The 19,679-nt window shown below is 43.6% G+C and overlaps 1 protein-coding gene across 6 annotated transcripts in view; it reads right to left on the bottom strand.

The window, feature by feature from the left end:
* Positions 1–2,308: 2,308 nt before the first annotated feature.
* The window catches only part of ank1a (ankyrin 1, erythrocytic a), a 114,770-nt gene continuing 97,399 nt past the window's right edge, over positions 2,309–19,679 (bottom strand). For 3 of the 6 annotated variants that reach the window (XM_042101851.1, XM_042101856.1, XM_042101854.1), the window contains 6 exons: positions 17,605–18,232; positions 16,978–17,296; positions 11,686–11,769; positions 10,595–10,732; positions 7,757–7,850; positions 2,309–3,356 (listed from right to left, as the gene is read on the bottom strand). In XM_042101851.1, the coding sequence (XP_041957785.1) occupies positions 7,779–7,850; positions 10,595–10,732; positions 11,686–11,769; positions 16,978–17,296; positions 17,605–18,232 (1,241 nt within the window). In that variant the 3' untranslated portion in view covers positions 2,309–3,356; positions 7,757–7,778. Of the gene's footprint in view, positions 3,357–7,756; positions 7,851–10,594; positions 10,733–11,685; positions 11,770–14,584; positions 15,157–16,977; positions 17,297–17,604; positions 18,233–19,679 lie in introns of those variants that run through there. The other 3 variants (XM_042101852.1, XM_042101855.1, XM_042101853.1) reach the window with 3 other exon arrangements.

The raw sequence follows: 19,679 nt of genomic DNA, 5'->3' as shown, positions 1-19,679 counted from the left end.
GTATAAATGACACAATGGTGCCATATGTATTTACAATGTAATGGGAGCAACAGAAGGACATGAAACATTGAACTCTCTCACACACACACACACACACCACACATATACACACGGACATAGACACACACAAACACACACAGAGTAATCCTGTGGGATCATATGTCTTGTTTGTGCATATGCTGGTCCACAGGCTCTGACATCATATTTTGTTTATAAAGAGGTGCTACAATTCCTGCCATGCATACATTTGGGGTTATTTGCATAAGAATGAGAGTTCTTTGAGTGACCCCTCACATTTCTCCTCTTCTAACTTCTCTCTCTCTCTCTGACACACACACACACACACACACACACACACACACACACACACAAACATACACACAGCCTAGGACATCACCCCTCCCAGCTACACACACACCAGTTTGGGGTGTGTGTATGTGTGTTTGTTGGTGGGTGGGTGGTGGTGGGAGATATGGGTCTGAGGTGAACCTATTGTTTCCATAGAAACCACACTAGTTCAAATTCATTACGCATCACACGTTTTTTCACATTTTGCTAGACTGATATGATGGGAGAATGAGAACTATGTTGTTTATTTCAAGTCTGTTTAACTAAATACTCCCTCTTTCTCTCTCTCTCTCTCTCACACACACACACACACAAACATGCACATATACCACACACACGTATGTAGGTATGTCAATAACTGACAAACAACTAGATGATGAAGTCACCTGTCTTTCTGTGGAGTTATTGCTGTACCACTAAGGTCTGAGTGAAATTGCTTTGAACACTAAAAGGTTTTAAGAACTCTGGCTTTAAGATCTGTTCAGGATGTCTCAATAGTTGTATGCAGGAGTTACAGGTGGGACTCACATTAAAGCTGATCAGGGATCAAATATGGCTTTCCAAATATACTCATAATGTGGGTATCATCATGACAGAATTGACAGCATGCATCACTTGATGAGGCATTCGGTGTGGAGATGTATTCCAGAATGTGCTATTAGACTGTGGAGGGTGAGGTGGAGATGTATTCCAGAATGTGCTATTAGACTGTGGAGGGTGAGGTGGAGATGTATTCCAGAATGTGCTATTAGACTGTGGAGGGTGAGGTGGAGATGTATTCCAGAATGTGCTATCAGACTGTGGAGGGTGAGGTGGAGATGTATTCCAGAATGTGCTATCAGACTGTGGAGGGAAGAGCTGAGAGGCTGCGAGGCAGTGCACAGTACGAGGGTCAGGATGATCACAGTGATTAGTGGGTGGAGGACAACAAGAGAGGGAAGGAGATCAAGATAAAGAGATAGATAAGGGCAGGGGAAGAGTATGGTCAAAGACAGGAGGAGGTGTGTGTGTGTGTGTGTGTGTGTGTGTGTGTGTATGTGTGTGTGTTTGTGTGCAGTCTCTGTAATGTGTTACTATCTGTATTGTGCAGGGGACCAATACAAAAAATAAATTATTTCTTCTTGTCAAGTCAGATTATCAAGTGTGTATGTATGTGTGTGTGTGTTATTGCTTTGCTTCTCAAGGTGCGTGTCTGGAAATCTACTGTTACTGATCTATACCACAAACACACGGAGAAACAGAACCACGGACAGAAAACACACACACAGACACTTAGGTCCTCTTCCACTCAGGTAAACACAGGTCAAGCTAAAAGAGCAAGAATGCTGAGTAGCTACAAGATGGTGACACAGTGATACTTCTGTCTGTGCTACATTTCCCACAGAAATGGGCTTGAGTGAGGCACAGATGTGTAGTGTTATGTGTGTGTAACTAAAAGCCCCATGATCATGGAAGACGAAACTGCTACTGGTATTAGGCCATTTTCCTGGGCATCTGACATGGTACATTCAAGTATGTTTATGTGTGTGTACTTATGTAGTTATGTCCAGTGCAGTCCCCTGTTTGGTCAAAAAAGCTACATGAATGTTTGTTGGAGTATTTAGCAGTTGTGAAAAGTATAAATCCAGTGTGTGTGGGCCTGCATGAACAATACACACATATGTGATATTGTGAATAGCTGATGAGGAAGATCTTGACTTGTGCCCTTATAACGAAACTGAAACCCTCATCTCATCTAATAGGTGGGTAGTGGATGTTAAGCAACATGGATAGGCTGGAGGTGTTGCCTAGGGGAACCCCTTTCCCATAAAGACAAAGAGCTGCAACACACATCTCATCTGACTGCTTCAGAAATATATATATATATATACTGTATATAGAGAGAGACAGAGAGAGAGAGAGAGAGAGAGAGAGATAGAGAGAGAGGGGAAGAGAACAGAAACATGACATACTCAAAAAGAAGAGTTTCCAGACAGAATGTTTGACATTTAAAACAGGCAGAACAACACAACAAAGTAGATTTAGTTCTCATTCCCACAAAGAGCAATCTCTACAGAATATCAATAATACCTCAGAATAATAAGAGTAATAATAATATTAGCAACAAGATATTGTATGTTTCTACTGAACCCAACATTATAACAGAGAGAGGAGCGATTTGGGGTATTCAAGACAGCAGCGTGGTCGTCATAGCATAGTTGCGTGACATAACATACACACACACACACACACACACACACACAAACATACTTCTATACACACACACACACACACACACACACAGACATCCACACCCATACATGTACATACATTCACCATTCATCTAGCTTTTGGGTGCATATATTATGTACTGGAAGACTAAAACTTTGTATGCACATGTTAATGATTGACTGTGGATTTGTGGATGTGTGAGTGTGTTTGTCTGGGTGCTTGTGAGTATCAGTGTATATGTGTCTTTGGGTGTCTATGGATGTGTGTGTAGTATTTGAATGCTTGTCTGTGAGGGGGAAACGTGTCCCCTTTTCAAAAGTTGCATCATACAGATCCATCACCGGGCAGGGCACCCCAACAACTGCTGCCCCACCCAGAGTCCCATGATCCTTTGCAGTAGGTGCTGAGTCAGCAGGCAGGCCATGCGCAGCTCTTGGCATGCTCAGAGAGGAACAGGAAGCTTGTGTTTTTTTTTTCTCTTATTTTTTTGCTTTAGTTTGTTTTTAGATTTGGTTTTCTATGAAAACATGCCTCATCTAGCTATGTCTGTCCTCATCTCTCGCTTCTTTAAAAAACAATAACATAGGAAAATGGCTCCTCCACGACTCCAGAGGGTGTCTGTAGTGATGGTGGACATGGTTGCAGTAGTTGTTATTTTTGTTGTTGTTGTTGTTGTTTGTTGTTGATGTTGTCGTCATGGAGACGGGTGGTTGTTTCGGGTGACTGGCCTCTCACCACTCTTCTCGCCACATCAGTGTTTATCATGTGTCTGTGTAGGAGGGGTTAGGGGGCAGATCCTGTGGAAGGAGGGAAGGACAAGTAAACAAGTCAGAGAATAAGAGTCATCGAGTCCAAAGATATCCTCCAGTAATGTTAAACTAGTGTTCGGTCAGGGCCTTCAAGGTCAGACTGTCCATGTTTCTGCTACTTTCCCTGTGTTCACCTCCATTGTATTGGCAGACACTAGCATGGGGGAGGAGCCATCACAAGATTGACAGGCAGCACATGGTTGGCAACTCGCCATTGGCAAATGACTGACAGTCTGAGGGAGGGGCTATAGGTAATTGGTGGTTGACAGGCAGGAGACTGGCTCAATCTTGAGACAGACAAGCAGGAATGAGGATGACAATGTGGTTGATGATATATGTTCTAGTAAAACAAAGAAGGGGGGCAAGCAAGACACTGAACATGCAACAAACCAAACACAAAAATAAGTACTGCAGAAATGCACACTGTTCATACCGCACAATGGCATGGTGCTGTATAAATACACATACAGACAAAACACACACACACACACACACACACACATATTAGTGCTCAAGACAATAAAAGCCAGTTGGTCGTCCTTTTATCTGCAGCTGACTTTGCTGGAACAGCTGCACAGGCTTCACTCCCCAACCATACACACACACACACACACAAACACACACACACTCACACACACACACACACACACACACACACACACACACACACACATTCCCCTGCACACAACTGACATCTGTATATCTGTGACTTCTTGATTGTTCATACACCACAATAAAAGGACTGTAGATGTGTTAGCCAAGATCACATCCATACCTCTTCTGACACTGGTTTCATAAGAGGGTGTAGTGCAGCTATATTATGTAGGTACAATTAGAAAGAGAGAGAGGACATCAGGTGGTGACAAAGTGTATAGTGTACACCAGATGTTTGTGCAGCTCAATCAGCTACACATGCTTTCATGCCCTTTCTGATGAATTGCCTGCACCGTCAGAAAATTAGGAAAATTGAACTGAATTGAAGGCACAAGCCTAAACTACATCAGTTAGCTTTCAGCAAGTAAAAGTCCTGCCACATATTTACTTCAACCATTTACTAAACCAGCTGATTATTAATTGGCACAGCTCCTGAGCCAGGTACACTCTTAAAACGAATATGTTGAAAACAACACACCTTCCAATGTTTTTGAACACATCTCTGTGTCCAGAGAGGGACAACACAGTTTGTATTGTCTCCAACACATTTGTTTTAAGAGTGTAGATGAGCTAACTAGTGAAATCACCTGTGATAAATGCACAGGTAGAAAGAATACATGGTAGGACTTTTACTTTCTGAAGCTTGACTTTTACATCTCTGGCTTTCAGGAGTCAAGCTGCCAATACAAAATAGTATATAATACAATTTAAAATTTCATGTACATCTCATTAGTGCACTTCAGGATATGTTATATGTAATTAATATAGTAGTAAACAGTATCTCAATGTATTGTTATTATTTCATGTTAACATTTTAACATTCAATTAATGGACATAGCAACAGCTACGGACAGCTCATCACTTAAATCACAAGTGAGATACAAGCTGTGACTTCTGACTACAGGAACATCAAGATTAAACTGCAGGACCACAAAATGATAATAGACTGAGAGCTAACACAGCCCAGACAATATAGTTACATAATTAATATTCATATAAATGTATCTTTTCTGTTTCTATGTCGTCGTTAACCCATGTCAATAAATGAAATCTGAAACTATAGCCCAAAATACTAAGTTCTATTAAGTCATACTTACTCACAGTTTATGTTACTTTAACATACACATTACGTAACATAGACACACCACAAGCCCTTTTCAACTTATAATGTGCAGAGACTTTTTTGCAATGTGTTTTGGCATGGTCTTACACTGCATTGAAAAGTCATCTGCTATTTTCATACATCAGTACAAGGCACATTCTGAGACACTGAGGGTTGGGCAAAATGGAAAAAATAGATGGCAATGCATAAAGCTCAAACTATCCCACTTTAATCAGTCATATTATTTGTTTAATCCTTCAATGCAGCTAATCACTAAACCAACTCAGACCAAGGCAGACGGTATTACATATTTTTTATGTTATGACTACAATGCAGAAAGTCATTCAAAATAAACTTAATTTACTTGAGAGTGCAGTTGAGCTGTGAAATGCCTTTAGTAACTGTCCAACCCTCCTCCAAAGAACAGTTAATTTGGCATGAAATCAGTAGAATGCCCCTTGCAATATTATGAAAATACCAATGTACAGTGTTGTGAAAGTGGTAGAGCACTGGAGAAAAAAAGATCCTCTATACATACGTGTTTTTCCAACACAAATGTCAAACAGAATGTGAACATTTAACTTGCTTAAACATGCCATACGTTTCCAATCAGAAACACCTAATTTAAGTGACATCATCTAAGCAATGATGGGATCTTCTGAAGAAGCCACAGTGGCTATAGTTTGTACGCTATGTAGACCTTTTAAGGTTTCTCTGAAAAACCTTAAAGGGTCTACCTGTGAAGACAAAGTGAGGAAACACGAGACCTCTCTGACCCTCTTCTCAATCCTTTGGCTCACCTGTTTACCTCTTGACTAAAGCCCCATTCACACAAAAAGAGAAACCCAGGTTTCTAGTGGTAATTAAATTATAAGGTCCGATGTGTGAATGAAGCCAACCCGCTAATCGGCAATCACTCCACCTGCGACCGAGTACAGTACACATTTTTCTTCTCACAGCTGTAGTGTGAAAACAAAGCATAGCATTAATTAGCAGGTTTGAGAAGTGGGGAATGGGGGAAGGGGAAGGGGGGAATTACCCCCTCACCTTCACTCACTATATTAATATCACAAACTTCAAGTTCAGTTCATAATTTTTCTCATGATTATCTAATGCCTGTGTGTAGCCACAAGTGGTCGTGATCACTTTCAGCCCCAAACTACCTTTTATTGGTGAGTTTATTTTAAAACATTAAACTTTACCTATACACAGTAATTTCCTGTGTATTAGCCTCATTGTGAATAAACTGCACAACAATGTTTTACACAAATTAAAACCCGCAGTGCCCAATAGCCCAATTATTCAGAATCAATTCAGTGCTTTAATCAGAAAGAATAATGAAGAAAATAAATGTATTCCCATGTAGAGCCCTTCCCTCTGTATTAACATCATAGCAGAAGAAATGTAGCAAAATCAATATATAAACCTCGGTTAATAGGCAGGAAATTACGGTAACCTACTCTTGAATGCATTTTTAATAATAGAGCTTAGAGGCCACGGCAACGAGGATGAATGACCAAAGAAGTTGCCGGTACTTGTTGGTGCCCTCATCAAGGGTTTACGTTTTGTTTGTATATGTTGCTGATTGGATCATAAACAGCCACAGCAATAAAGAGGAATGACCGAAGAATTTGTCGGTATTTGTTGGTAGAGAATCCATCATGAGTGTGGAGGAGGTGGGTCTGGGATGCCAGAAACCACTGTTGAGCCTTCTGGAGGTGTTATGGGCCTAATTCAGCAAAATACTGATGAAGGAATATACCTGCTTTATAACCCCAGTAATATGCTCATGAGGGCTGTTGAAATTCTGTTGGTGATGTTTTTGCCCACAAAGGTTGCTTTGATGGTGATTTGGTTTTTGATGGTAAATGGGCTTGGTTGTTGATTGGCCGCTGTGGAAAATCCCCTACAGCACTAGTAATTTAACACCTCTCCTTTATCTGAAATAGAGCACAGTGTTTAAATCGCAGCAACAAGGGAAGAGTTAAAGGCTGCTGATGCTGCTGCTTGGCCAGTATAAGCACACTAGAAACTTCCACTGGTGAAAAGGAGATGGCTAGCAAAGATTACATATAGATAGCAACGTTTAAACCTTGCAGTAGGAGCAGTAATAGGGAAGTTTAAAGACGCGAACCTGTTTAATGTCGTTATGTGTAAACAGTGGAGACCCGTTAATTTGCTACAGGGGAGTGAGAGCGTAAAATAGTTATCTAACATGTTTTTTTTTGTTTTTGTTTTTTACTCAAGTTTACGCAAGTTTATTGTGTGAATGAGGCTTAAGCAATCTTCTACTCACTAATTCACCTGTTTCCTCTCTGTTACTGGTTTAAAGCTAGTCACTGGTTTAAACTTTCACCCTTGACTATGCATTTGCCTAGTTCTTGAGACCTGCCAAGCTGCCAACATATTTCAGAAATTAGCCTGATGCAATTTTGTTATATCAAACTCTAATTAAGACTCAGTGTTACCAATACTATTTTAGACACTTTTAGCCCCTACACCAATCAAACAGAACAATTATAGCTAAGAGTTTGAATTACGAGCAATGTAAAATAAGTACTGCAAAACCAGCTCAAGTCAAACAGCTGTTTAATCCCAGGGGTTACACACAGGGATTAAGCCTGTGCAGTACCTGCAGGAGGAGGGCGTGGGCATCACTGCTGAACCCTCCGCAGACTGACGCACTTTACTATCTGAGCACCTTTCTTCATATCCACAACATCTGGCTACGGAGGAGGAGAGGAGTGAGGGAAAGCCAGGACCCCAGGGATGAAGTGATGGTGTTGGAGACAGAAGGAGGGCAGAAGGAGGGCAGAAGATGTCAAGAAGGAACACAGAGGAATGAGATACAAACAGGGAGAGGAGAGAGAAGGAGGTAGACATAGAAGAATGATGGGTGATGGACAGAATCAGTCAAGACAGAAAGAGAAGGATGAGGGGTTGGCGAGAGAGGTAGTAGTGATGAGAAAGCAGACAGCAGGAGTGAGACATGAATATTGGAATAGACAGATGAAAAATTAAAGAACACACAGTGATTAGATTAGAAATGAAAGAAGTTAAGGTTTGACAAGAGACGTTGACAGGGTGAGGGAGGGCAAAGAAGAAGGCAAGATAGACAGGGAAAGAGAGAGAGAAGAGGCAAAGGCATCAGAGATGTCTGCAGAAAACTCTAAAGCAAGAGAACAGCGAACAGTTGCTTTGACAGAGGCCCAGGGACAGGCTAACACCTGGACTAAACTAGAGGAGTAGACAGGAAAGGCAGGGTTAAGATGGAACAAGGGAACAGACATTTCAATGTGCCTGTAAGAAAGACTAGATCTACAGAACAAACCAGGCTTGAGACAGGACTAGCATCTGGATTAGCAATCAATCATCAAAGGCTACAGAGTGTAAATGGGACAGCAAAAAAAAGGACGGCAGGAGTGCAAGAGTAAAAACTAGGAGATGGATTAGAGGGGTGCTAGAGGACGACAGAATGCAGGACTAAAGTCAAAACTGCACCCAGGGTTAGCGTAGTCTGGAGCTAATACAAGACTCAAATGTCATCTATGTCACGCTAAATATGCTACAGAGGCAGGGTTACAGCAGGGGCCAGAGGCGGAGCCTGTAGTAAAGCGAGAGGAGGAGCTTGGCAGAGAAGGTCTGCTTCATCAATGCAGCATTGCCATGGAACTTAGCCACATTCAGGAAGTACCACGGTTCAGGAACTTCAGGACGTACAACACATACAACAAAGAAAAATACAGAGCATGCTTTGCTGCGGTCAAAATGGTTGCATGTTAGCCTATGACATGACAGAAAGATCCCTTAACCCAGGACAAAGAGTTGAAAATGGAGTTTTGAAGGCAAATCAGTAGCATGCTTAGAATTTGCTATAATTGCTATATTGCTGCTGTAAAATGATTTCATAGCTGAGATGGCCATCCTAATTATCTTTCCCTTCCCACTGTTCAGCTGTCACATCGATGCATGCTTTGCATGACATGGGTCGCTCAGCAATGGCAAAATATCTACTCAGCAGCATTTTCTGTTTGCTGGATTCCCTGGAGAATCAGTGAAGTCATGAGCGTTTTTATCTATCTTGAAATGTAATGCCATCTGAAATATGTTGCACTGAAATTACTGATACACTATTAGAAATACACGTAGTACACTAGCATTGTAGTTGGACGAGGCAAGACACTAGTACACATTTACACATTTGTACAATAAATTAAACATTCTCACAGCAAACTGCAGTGGCCACTTCTACTTCAGTTTCTCAATAACCCATGAATTAGATTCACAAAAACACATCAAAAATATGCCACTGATTCTAGTGCAAACAACACACTCTAGTAGGCTAATGCACACTCACAATGAATCTAGTGTCTTCGTGATCAGTCAAATCCTTTGCACATTCACTTAGCATGTTATGTCAACGGTCATAAACTCTAGTGTCCACTTAGATAGCTCACACTAGTGAACCATCATGTTAGTGTACACAAAACAACACAAAACACGCTATACTATGGTACATTTATAGACTACTCAAGCATTTTATTTTAAAACACACCATTGAGGTTACAGAAAATGATCTAATTGCTATCTGTCCTCATGTAATGTATAAAGTCTAAATGTAAAATATCTGTGTTTGCTAGTTAAAGTATAAGACTTCTTCTATGCACACAAAAGGTTAATTTCACTCAAATGAACAAACTCCTTCAAATTCAGTTTAGTGGCAACATGGTGGACATTCCTGCAGTCAGAATGCTCACTGCACGCTCCTGCAAACTTGTGACATCAGTCGCATTGTGTTGTGTAATAAAATACATTTTAGAGTGTAGAATGATCAAGCCTTTTATCAGCATCTTTTGGTATGCCACCTATCAAGAGGATGGATTACTTTGGCAAAGGAGATTTGTGAACAAACCCTCAGAGAAATTAGTCTTTTGTGTGCATAGAACATATCTTACTCTATTACTTCAATTCTTAAAAAAATTAGAGTGAAAACAAATTATTATATATTTGTTAGGTATAATTGTTAAAACATGAGGATTAAATACAGGGGATTTTATAACCTGCTTACTATTCTTAAGTGTTTACTTAATCCTAAAATGTGTTAACTTTCCTCCATCCCTCTCTCTATTCAGGGAAACACACAAAAGTGAAGTTTGTAATTGTAACTTTATTAGAAGTTCCTGACTCCTGAGTCATAGAAAAAGACTTTGGGGCACTTACTGAATAGGAAGAACATTACACATCTACACGTTAACACACTGTTAGGCGCCACAGCTCAAACTGGCTGTCCTGTCTCTAGCTGGCCAGGATCCTGAGCTTTACAGACATGCCCCTGCTGCATCTGAGATCGGATTTCTCCCCAGTGTACTGTAGCCTGTGATCTGTGAGTGGACAGATCCTGCTGATGCCCAGTTTAAGCTCAGCTCAGGCCAGGCTGGGGTTCTAGCTTAGGCCCAGTTCAAAGGCCCACCTTGGTGTCGTGGCCTAGCACAGCGTAGCTGACGTACGAGTCGTTGTCTCCCTCCTCAGAGAGAGAACCTTCCAGCAGCAGTTCACCACCCTCATTCTCCTCTGCACCTTTCCCTCTGCGCACCACCTTCCTCACGATCTACAGCGCCACCCAGAGGGTTGGAGGAGCACAGCAGCCCACAGGGAGGGATGGCAAGGAGACAGAGGGGTGAGAAGAGGGGATGTGGAGAACAGAAGGAGAGAAAAGAGAAAAAGAAAGATGAGGATAGAGGGACAGGGAGGGGAGGTGTGTGAAGGGGGTGATGAAGAACAGAAGAAAGGGGGATAGTGGGATGGGGGAAAAGATGAATAAGAAAAGATAAGAAAAAAAGGGAAATGCAAGGGAGGAAGAAAAAAGGAAAATGATGAGTGAAAGAAATAATATGATTGAAGGATTTAAATAAAATGGCAAGTTGAGAAACATGTGTGCTTTGTGCTCCAGTAGAGGGTGCTGTAATGTAGATCCACAGTGTAGTCCTTTCCTATACCCTTCACTCTTATGGACAACAGTACACAGCATGAATCACTAATCAAGCACTCATTTTCTGTCTGGAAATGTAAGTGCACCCATAACCATTAAAGTTTCTTCTCATTCATGTTAGGCACCCTTAGCAACTGGTTTGTTTGGGGAACTACACAAACAGAAGTTGATACAAGTTAATGAGAACGTTCCATGATTATTGTTATCGGAATAATCATAACCACGGTTATTAGGCTATAGCTTTTCATTTGTGAACATTATGAGTGAGAGATGCGGCAACACTTTATTCAAAGTGCATCAAATATGGATATTATAGAGCATTTATAACCCATCAACGAGCCTTTAAAATGTCTTAATAGAGGCTTTATAAACACAGAAACAAAGAACTGCTGCTTTAAGCCAGCATCTTAACTTTTGAATTGATAAATCTCCAACCATATGGCAAGGCTCATTGGGTGGTTTATAAGAGCTTATAAAGGCTGGGGGTGTGGAGTACCAGTGCGGCCCACCCTGGGTGGTCACCGTACTACAGCCCCTGCCAAGCACAGTGGGAAGCGGGATGGGAAGCTGACCTTCTTGGTGACTATGTTGCCATGCTCATCTGTGAACTGCTCCTCACTCACGTGCTCTCCCGGCAGATCCTCCGCCTCGTCACCCTGTGGGACACGCAGCAACACCAACACACACGCGTTACAGGTGACCATCATACAGATAAGCGCACACATACACACACACACACACAAACACACACACACACACACACACATGCACACACTTTCTCATGAACACAATGTTCACACTCATATAGGCACACACAGATATACATTCATATAATATACAAGAAACACAACTCAATAAACAGTGGGTCAGCACTAGGAGCTTAAAAACAGTGCACAGCTGACAGTGCACTCATACACAAACACACGTACATTCTTAGACACCAACACACTCTCTCTCTCTCTCTCTCTCTCTCTCTCACACATACAGTTCTTTGCTTAGTAAGGGCTAAGTCATTGCTGTCTGGAGTAGAAGGCACAGGAGAGAAATGGGCTTGAGCAGAAAGGCCAGAGTCAGCACATACTAAAGAGTTAAAAATAACCACCGGCGCGAGCTGCAGTGGGGGAGGGAGAGGGAAAATGGCCAAATCAAGAACTCTCAGAACTGAGAAGAGTATACTGGTGCCTTAAATTAAAAACTATTTTAATTGATAGGGGCTACATGTGTGTGTGTGTGTGTGTGTGTGTGTGTATGTGTTTGCGTTGGAGGTCAATTGTTTGTTATGGTTGTGTATGCAGATATACAGTATGTTTTAGATGGACATAGCGCATAAGCCATCAGACATTGGCTTTGACACTTAATGTTTGAAATGTCTGCATTCACTACACTCTGTTGAGTTCTCGGATTTCTCCCTCTTACTTTCAGTCAATGTGTGTGTGTGTGTGTGTGTGTGTGTGTGTGTGTGTGTGTGTGTGTGTGTGTTCTGGCTGAATGAAGGTTGGTTTCTTGCGAGAGACTCCAGCAGCTGCCATGTCACTCATAACATAGTGGCACTGAGAGAGACACACCTGCGCTCAACTCATCAGGTGAGAGAGCAGCTTGTCGTACACAGTCTTGCGTGGATAGGTGTTTGTGTGTGTGTGTGTGTGTGTGTGTGTGTGTGTATATGTGTGTGTGTGTGTGTGAGTGTGTGTGTGTGTGTGTGTGTGTGTGTGTGTGTGTGTGTGTGTGTGTGTGTGTGTCTGTCTATATAGAGCGCACGTCCTTAATAATATTCTTTCTCTGGCAGCTAAACACCTTTAGCACCTCTGAACATAAAGGTCTTTCCATTCTTTCTATTCCATTTTTCCATTCCATGAAAGAATACTTCACAGGTTCCTGGTCTTTCCAACAATTTAACTGAAAGGTCAATGCCCTGAGCTTTTACCTCATGAAAGAAAATTTAGACCAGATTTTTTTACACAAAGTATTTTTACCAAGTCGATTTAGCCCAATAATCAGACACAAGGCTAATCTCCAGCCACCTGGTGTTATTACAGTAAGACCAGAGTTGATGTTATATCTTCCTGGCCTATGCACATATCAGCAGTGGGCCCTTTTTATCTGCCTATGTCAAGGGTGATCCTGTGTGGGACTCCGTATATGTATCGTAACACCCCCAAATATATATTATTTTGTTCGGAAATTCTAAAGCAACGATGTTTTTTAACACTTCAAAATAACATTTGCTAAATTAACCTTACATTTTTCAGTAGCCATAGGTGTGTAGATTTGAACAAAATCTGGTTTGGTTCTTAACAGAAGCATTTACTGCCTGAAATATCCGATTTTGTTTACCACACTCGGAGTTATAGTGCTGGCCTGATAGGTCGCCTATTTACGCCGTTTCAATGGCACATGAACGGTTAGACCGAGAATTCTCGTCATTAAATTAAAATTCCACTGGAGTACACGCAGCCTTACAACACTGTTTACAGCTCTTCGAATCACGGTTAAATGTCATTTTTGGCACATAGCTAATTTAGATACACCTATGGTGGGGGTGCTTGCGTTTTTTTAGGAATCCGCCGTCTTGGTTTGTATAGAAATGGATATTAAGTGACATACATGCAAGACGGCGGAAATACGGGACCGACGGTAATAGGGGGAGTTCCGATATATATGTGTTCTACTGTGTGTCTTTTTCTGTGTGTCTATGGTGATGTCTTTTTCCTGTCATGAGCACACTGAAGCAAATCCCTAGCAACTTGCACCGAGTTGGACGGCAATAAAGTATTGATTCTTGAATCTTGTCTTCATAATCCAGTGCTAAGAGTGTTGTTATTTTTTTGTTCATGAAACATGGATCAAACAAATGTGCACTTGCAGGTCATTTCAATAATCAACAGCCAGGGGTCAGTTACAAAGAAGAATGTGCCCCGTCAATGCAGAAAGACTTAATCAGAGTTGGCAACAGTTGAATTGTACATTAAACCTCTAATAAGAACACATAGCCATTTAAATGTGACAAATGTGTCACATCAAATGTGATATGTGATTGCACACATAAATCACATGCTCATCTATCAGACAATGTGCCAGAAATACACCCAGTACTGTCACTGTATGCCAAACCAGGGTCAAACTGTTGACATCAAGCTCCACCCCAAAAACACAATCAACATCCTCCTATAAAATCTTGATGAATCCACCTCACACACTTCCTTCGTGCCCTCTGGCATACCACTTCTCCCCTGCCCTCTGGCATATCACTTCCCTGATGCCCTCTGGCATATCACTCCTCTGGTACCCTCTGGCATATCACTTCTCAATCCTTACTTGTGTCTCTTTCTTTCCTCTACCCCTGGTGCTATACATCTGATAGCGTATATAGTGATATTTTTTCATTCCATCTATCCATGTATCCTTTATGCTGTCTGTTCCCGCCTTCCACCCCTCTGTCTTTTTACCCCTCCCCCTTTCTCTCTCCAGTACCTTAAGGATGAGCCTGCGTCTGACCACGCGCGTTGTGACGTTCTCCTCCTCATCGACCACACCCTCATCCTCCCCAAGCTCACGGTCCAGTCGCTTGTGGATATATGTCAGCACCGAGCGCACGGACCCACTGGCAATGTGCAGGACATTCTGGCAGCTGATGACCAGGAACGCCAGCACCACAAAGCTGAAGAGCAGCTCGGTCAGTACTGCCCACATTGTGACCAGGCTCCTTCACACACACACAAACACACGCGCGCGCACACAGACACACACACACACAGCGGCTTGTGTGGTCCTACAGAGCACCCGGGGTCTCAGTGGTTCCCTCTCTTGCTGTGTCGTTCTGCCAGTTGCGTAGGGCCAGGCCAGCCCTTGTCCAAGTCTGTCCCTCTATCCTGTTTTTGTTGTCATCTGAAACGGAACAGGGACCCGTCCACACGAGCCCATTCCCTGTCTGTCTTTTTGCTCTTCTCTCTCTCTCTCTTCCTCTGGCCCACCCTTCTTCTCTGTCTCTCTCTGTCAGTGGGGAGGGAACAGTGGCTGGCCCATGCCATCAGATCCAGCCTGATAGTTTCTATTTCCTACCCCTTCTCTCCCCCTCTCTCTCACACTCATTCCTACAGCCCCCCCCCCCCCCCCCCCCCCCCACACACACACACACACACACGCACATGCTTGTACACTTGCCCTCCCCCCTCCACCACCACCACTAACGTCTCCTCTCCCTGCTTCCAAAAACAGACACTCCCGACCTGGCAGTGGTCTCCGGTTGCACATGTGACCTCGGCTCTGGAAATACCTTTGGCCATGTACCAGGCCATGTCTGTGCGTGTGATCGAAGAGCTGGTGACACATTTCGAATAAGTGTATGTGTATGTGTGTGTGTGTGTGTGTACGTGTTGTGTGTGTGTGTGTGTGTGTGCGTGTGGGGGGGGGGGGGGGGGGTGGTAGAGAGAGAGGGACAGAGAGAGAGAGAGAGAGAGTGTGTGTATGTATGTTTATGTGTGCATTGAGAGGCAGTATTTGAAGTGTATCTCTGTGTCACTTTGACTTGAAAGCAGGTAAGAGGTTTGCCAAACCCAACCCTTCAGTCTCCTACAGCTCATACAGTACCAGCTGCAGGCTCTAGATAATTAGACAGTCTGCTAAATGAAGGCTATTACACCATCCGCTAAATGAGGATGATTACACTTCACATGGAAAGATGCAACACTAATGCTAGCTCACATGCTAGGCCAGATCTCTACAACACGGGGCCAGTTTGCCTTGATCTTTAAAATGAGTCATTAGACACACTGGAAAGCCTGTCTGAGACCCTTGATTGAGCCCTCACAAAGGAAGCCATAAGCTGCTGTAAGTGAACTTAATGCCCCTAGGCTAATGGCTACAGTTCCCTCACTCAGCGTCCTAGCATTGGCCTGGAATTGAAGGGCATTATGTTTAGTTGTTTGAATAGACCAACGGATGAATTGATTGACGGACGGACAGAGGGATAAATAGACAATCTTTCATCACTACCAATCATAAACCATAAGTTAAGTAATGGAATGCCCCCTCCCACATTCTGAAATCCAAACATAGCCTACAGTAGCCAAAGAGAGACACAGGGAGTATACAGGTGCTATTTTTGGCTCAAAACGGGTTGTGTCCTTTTCCGGCAATGGTTGTGAATGTGTTAAGTGAGTATATGTGTGTTTGAGACATCGAGAGATTCATTCAGACTAGCAGGTGCTCTAATTATTCAAAACAAGATGGACAGAATGTGTTTAGATATGAATCTGCACTGTGTGTGCTAACAAGTAGGTTTATAAGCAGGAGGCAGTTCAGCTGTAGGTACAAGCACCACAAACACATCACTAAACAAACAGTGCCTGTGTCTCCATCTAAGCCTTTAGCCTTCAAATTAACCTATCTGCCCTACCAACTGGAAACTGGAAAGGCTAGTAATTGTTCAGCAAAAAGGGTTAATCGTTCATTTGAGGTGTCTCAGAGAAAATACTCTCTCTGCACCTGTTCTTGGACTGCTTTGTCATCTCTGTTGCTTGTTGTTCAACGAGGCTTCTGTCTTTGCACTCAAATTAATTAATGATTCATAATATTGCAAACGCATTTTAAATAAAATAAAAAAAAACTGTGCAGTCTCATAAACTAAAACTTCATAGAAATAATTTGTCTGCAGCACCTATTGCCATACAAACAAAATGTGGTTAGCAGCAGACTTTAGGGTTGATTGTCAAACAGACTGTCAACCTGCTTTAGTCAACATGGCACACAGTGTCCAGACAAACAGCCATGATGCTATGGTAGTGATGCTCAATGACCATTATCCAGTCAGCAGCAGTGAGTCACATTGTGTTCATTTTAGCCGAATCATGTGATGGAGGACTCACCTGTCCCCAACCCCGCAGCTCTGGCACACGATGCGGGAAACCAAGGCCTTTCTCAAACGGCTGGGTTCCCCGAAAGTGGCCACGCAGGATCTCCGAGTGGCCCATGTCCCGCACCGGCTGCAGCAGGGCCTCCTGGGCCACACGGGATTGGCTGGTGTCTCCGTCCATTGGGCTGCGCATCGATGACATCATGGACTCCATAGCCTGCCTGGTGTTGGCTTGAGATGGCCCCACCCAGTTCTGGGCGACATCGGTCATCCCTTGCCACCCGGGCGCTGCTGGGTCGGGCAGGTAGGAAAGGAAGGACCCTGGGGGTGACCTGCAGGGGAGGAAGAGGACAAGTGAAGAGGGACCTCCAGATTCAACAAACACAACTCATCCTATGAGTCAAAATCATAAACACATCTCACAAAGAAGCCAAAAATAGTATAATTGAGGAGTTGAGGAGTAATTCTAGCACTTCATGTTTTACTGGTCAAGTCCCTGGCCTATGCCTGGGTTTTTTAAAAAGTTGGACTTTAATGTTACATGGTTACACTCAGAAAGGGAGAAATTTCCTCCTCCAGTAATAAAGAGTTGTAAATCTAATGGCTCCTGTGACCACAGAGTGACCCCAGCATGACTCACCTGTCTCCATTTCGGTCTGCCACATGGCTCAGGCCAGGCGAGTCACTCATTCGTGCATACACCCGCTGTTGCCCTGCAACGACAGACAGGCCTTCTTCTAATCCCACTCCTCCTCCTCCTCCTCCTCCACCTTCTCCTCCTCCCCCCCCTCCTCCAGCTCCTACTGCCGTGACCTCTGACCCCTGACTTCCATCCAGCCCATTGATGTTGACCCCGGCCGGCGTCCCCGCCAAGCTCTGCTGCTCCGAGTCGCAGCCTAGCTCCGACTGGTCCTCCAGCAGCTCAATGGAGCCGCTGAGTCCGCCCCGGCCGCCCATCCCTGTGCCCGCCCCTGACCCCCTGCTGTTGGGCCTTCCCAGGCTCCCGTGGGGCAGCGGAGCATCTGAGTCATCGGCTCGGCTGCACTCTAACGAGGAGTCCTCCACCGCCACCAACGAGGGGCTGTTGCCAGACGGCCACACCTGCATGTCCGACATCTCCATCAGCGTGTCCTCCTCGGTGGTCGCCATGGGCGCGCAGTCCAGGCTGGACACCTCTTGCCAGTAAGGCTCGCTGCCCAGTGGCGAGGGCAGGCTGTACTGCAGCGATGCTGGGGAGAGCATCTCCTCACGGACCGCCAGCCCATAACCTGGAGCGACACACAGAGAGGCTCGCTGACACCCCCCAAAAAATCACCTTCCTCTGGAGGGAAGTGCCCTGGCCCAGGTGAGAGGGAGGGAGAGGGGGGGAAGGGGCAAAGGGATGCAAGACAAAGGGTGGAGGGAAAGAGGGTGTGTGGGAGCATTGTCAAGCCAGACCAGATCAACCAGCAGTGACAGAGGGCAGGCCTAGTGCACACTACACCCATAACACCCTGCCGCCATCAGCACATAGAAAATGTGGCAGTCCCCACTCATAGTTTAAACACTGGTGTGTATGATATGATCTCTATCAGAACAATGTAGGAAACAACAGACATCTAATAGATATTATCCTTTCCTACTTTGAACACTCATGCATGCAAAAATTTCATAGAAAAGTGGCCAAATCAACTATATTGAATGAGTCAGCATTTAGACCTACATATACACCAGTAAGTAGCGCAGGTAATTCACATATAATGTGACAATGGCACCACTGCAGTCTAAAAGCCTTTAATTTCAGCGGCTTGTGGTACACAACAATGGTTCGCCGTTTCACCAGTGGCTACTACTATTTTGTGCTGAACCCAATGCAGCAAAGTGCAGCCAGTGCAGCAAAACTTGCTTTGCATCTGAAAGGGTCATTATACACCGAGGCCAGTAATAGTAACAGAAACTTCTTAAATCTAAAACACTACTTTATCTAGTCATCATGGAGTTGTAAGCTATGCGGTGATTACATTTTATAGCAATTACATGAGGACAGATCCTAAATTTAAATCCTATACTGGTATTACAGTAGCATCCTAACTTCCCAAAATAGAGTATCCTATGTTTGCCTGCAAGTTACATCATCGGAAGAATGGTATTACATTTCGTGCACCTAAGCATAGGAAGTGTGTGGTAGAGAGGCCTCAACATTGTAACATTTCCAGGACAGCTATGTTTCCTGAAAGCTCTAGATGATAAGCACACTAATGGACACCTTAGATGGCTTGTCAGATTTCTTCTTTTACTATATGGCAATCATGACTGGATTTACTGGCAGATAGATCCTGCTTTTAAACTATCAGCTGAGTGAGCAGCTTTTAAAGCATATCGTAATTGTAACTCTTGAGATGCTGGAGGTTTCAACTCACTCCTGTGGGTTTTTGTTTATGAAACAATTTGCAAACACTTCTTGGTTTACTGGAATGTCACCCTGATGATGACCGTGTCCATTGATGGTGACTATTTTTGATCAACTATGACCCAAATGATAATGTATGATGACCAGCATGCATGGGACATGTTGGATAATAGAGCTGGCAGTTGAGGCGGTGACGTGTGCACTAGGCTGGGCAGGAGCTGACCAAACACAGTGTGGCCATTCCGTCTGTCTCCTGGAGGGTGTGTGTGTGTGTGTTGCCACTGGGCCAGACAGAGGGCACTGCTACCTCACACACACAGATAAAT

The sequence above is a fragment of the Alosa sapidissima genome, chromosome 8 (assembly GCF_018492685.1).
Source record: "Alosa sapidissima isolate fAloSap1 chromosome 8, fAloSap1.pri, whole genome shotgun sequence".
In the NCBI taxonomy this organism is placed as follows: Eukaryota; Metazoa; Chordata; class Actinopteri; order Clupeiformes; family Clupeidae; genus Alosa; species Alosa sapidissima.
The sequence above is the reverse complement of the archived record's forward strand: the minus strand, read 5'-3'. Positions and strand labels throughout refer to the sequence as shown.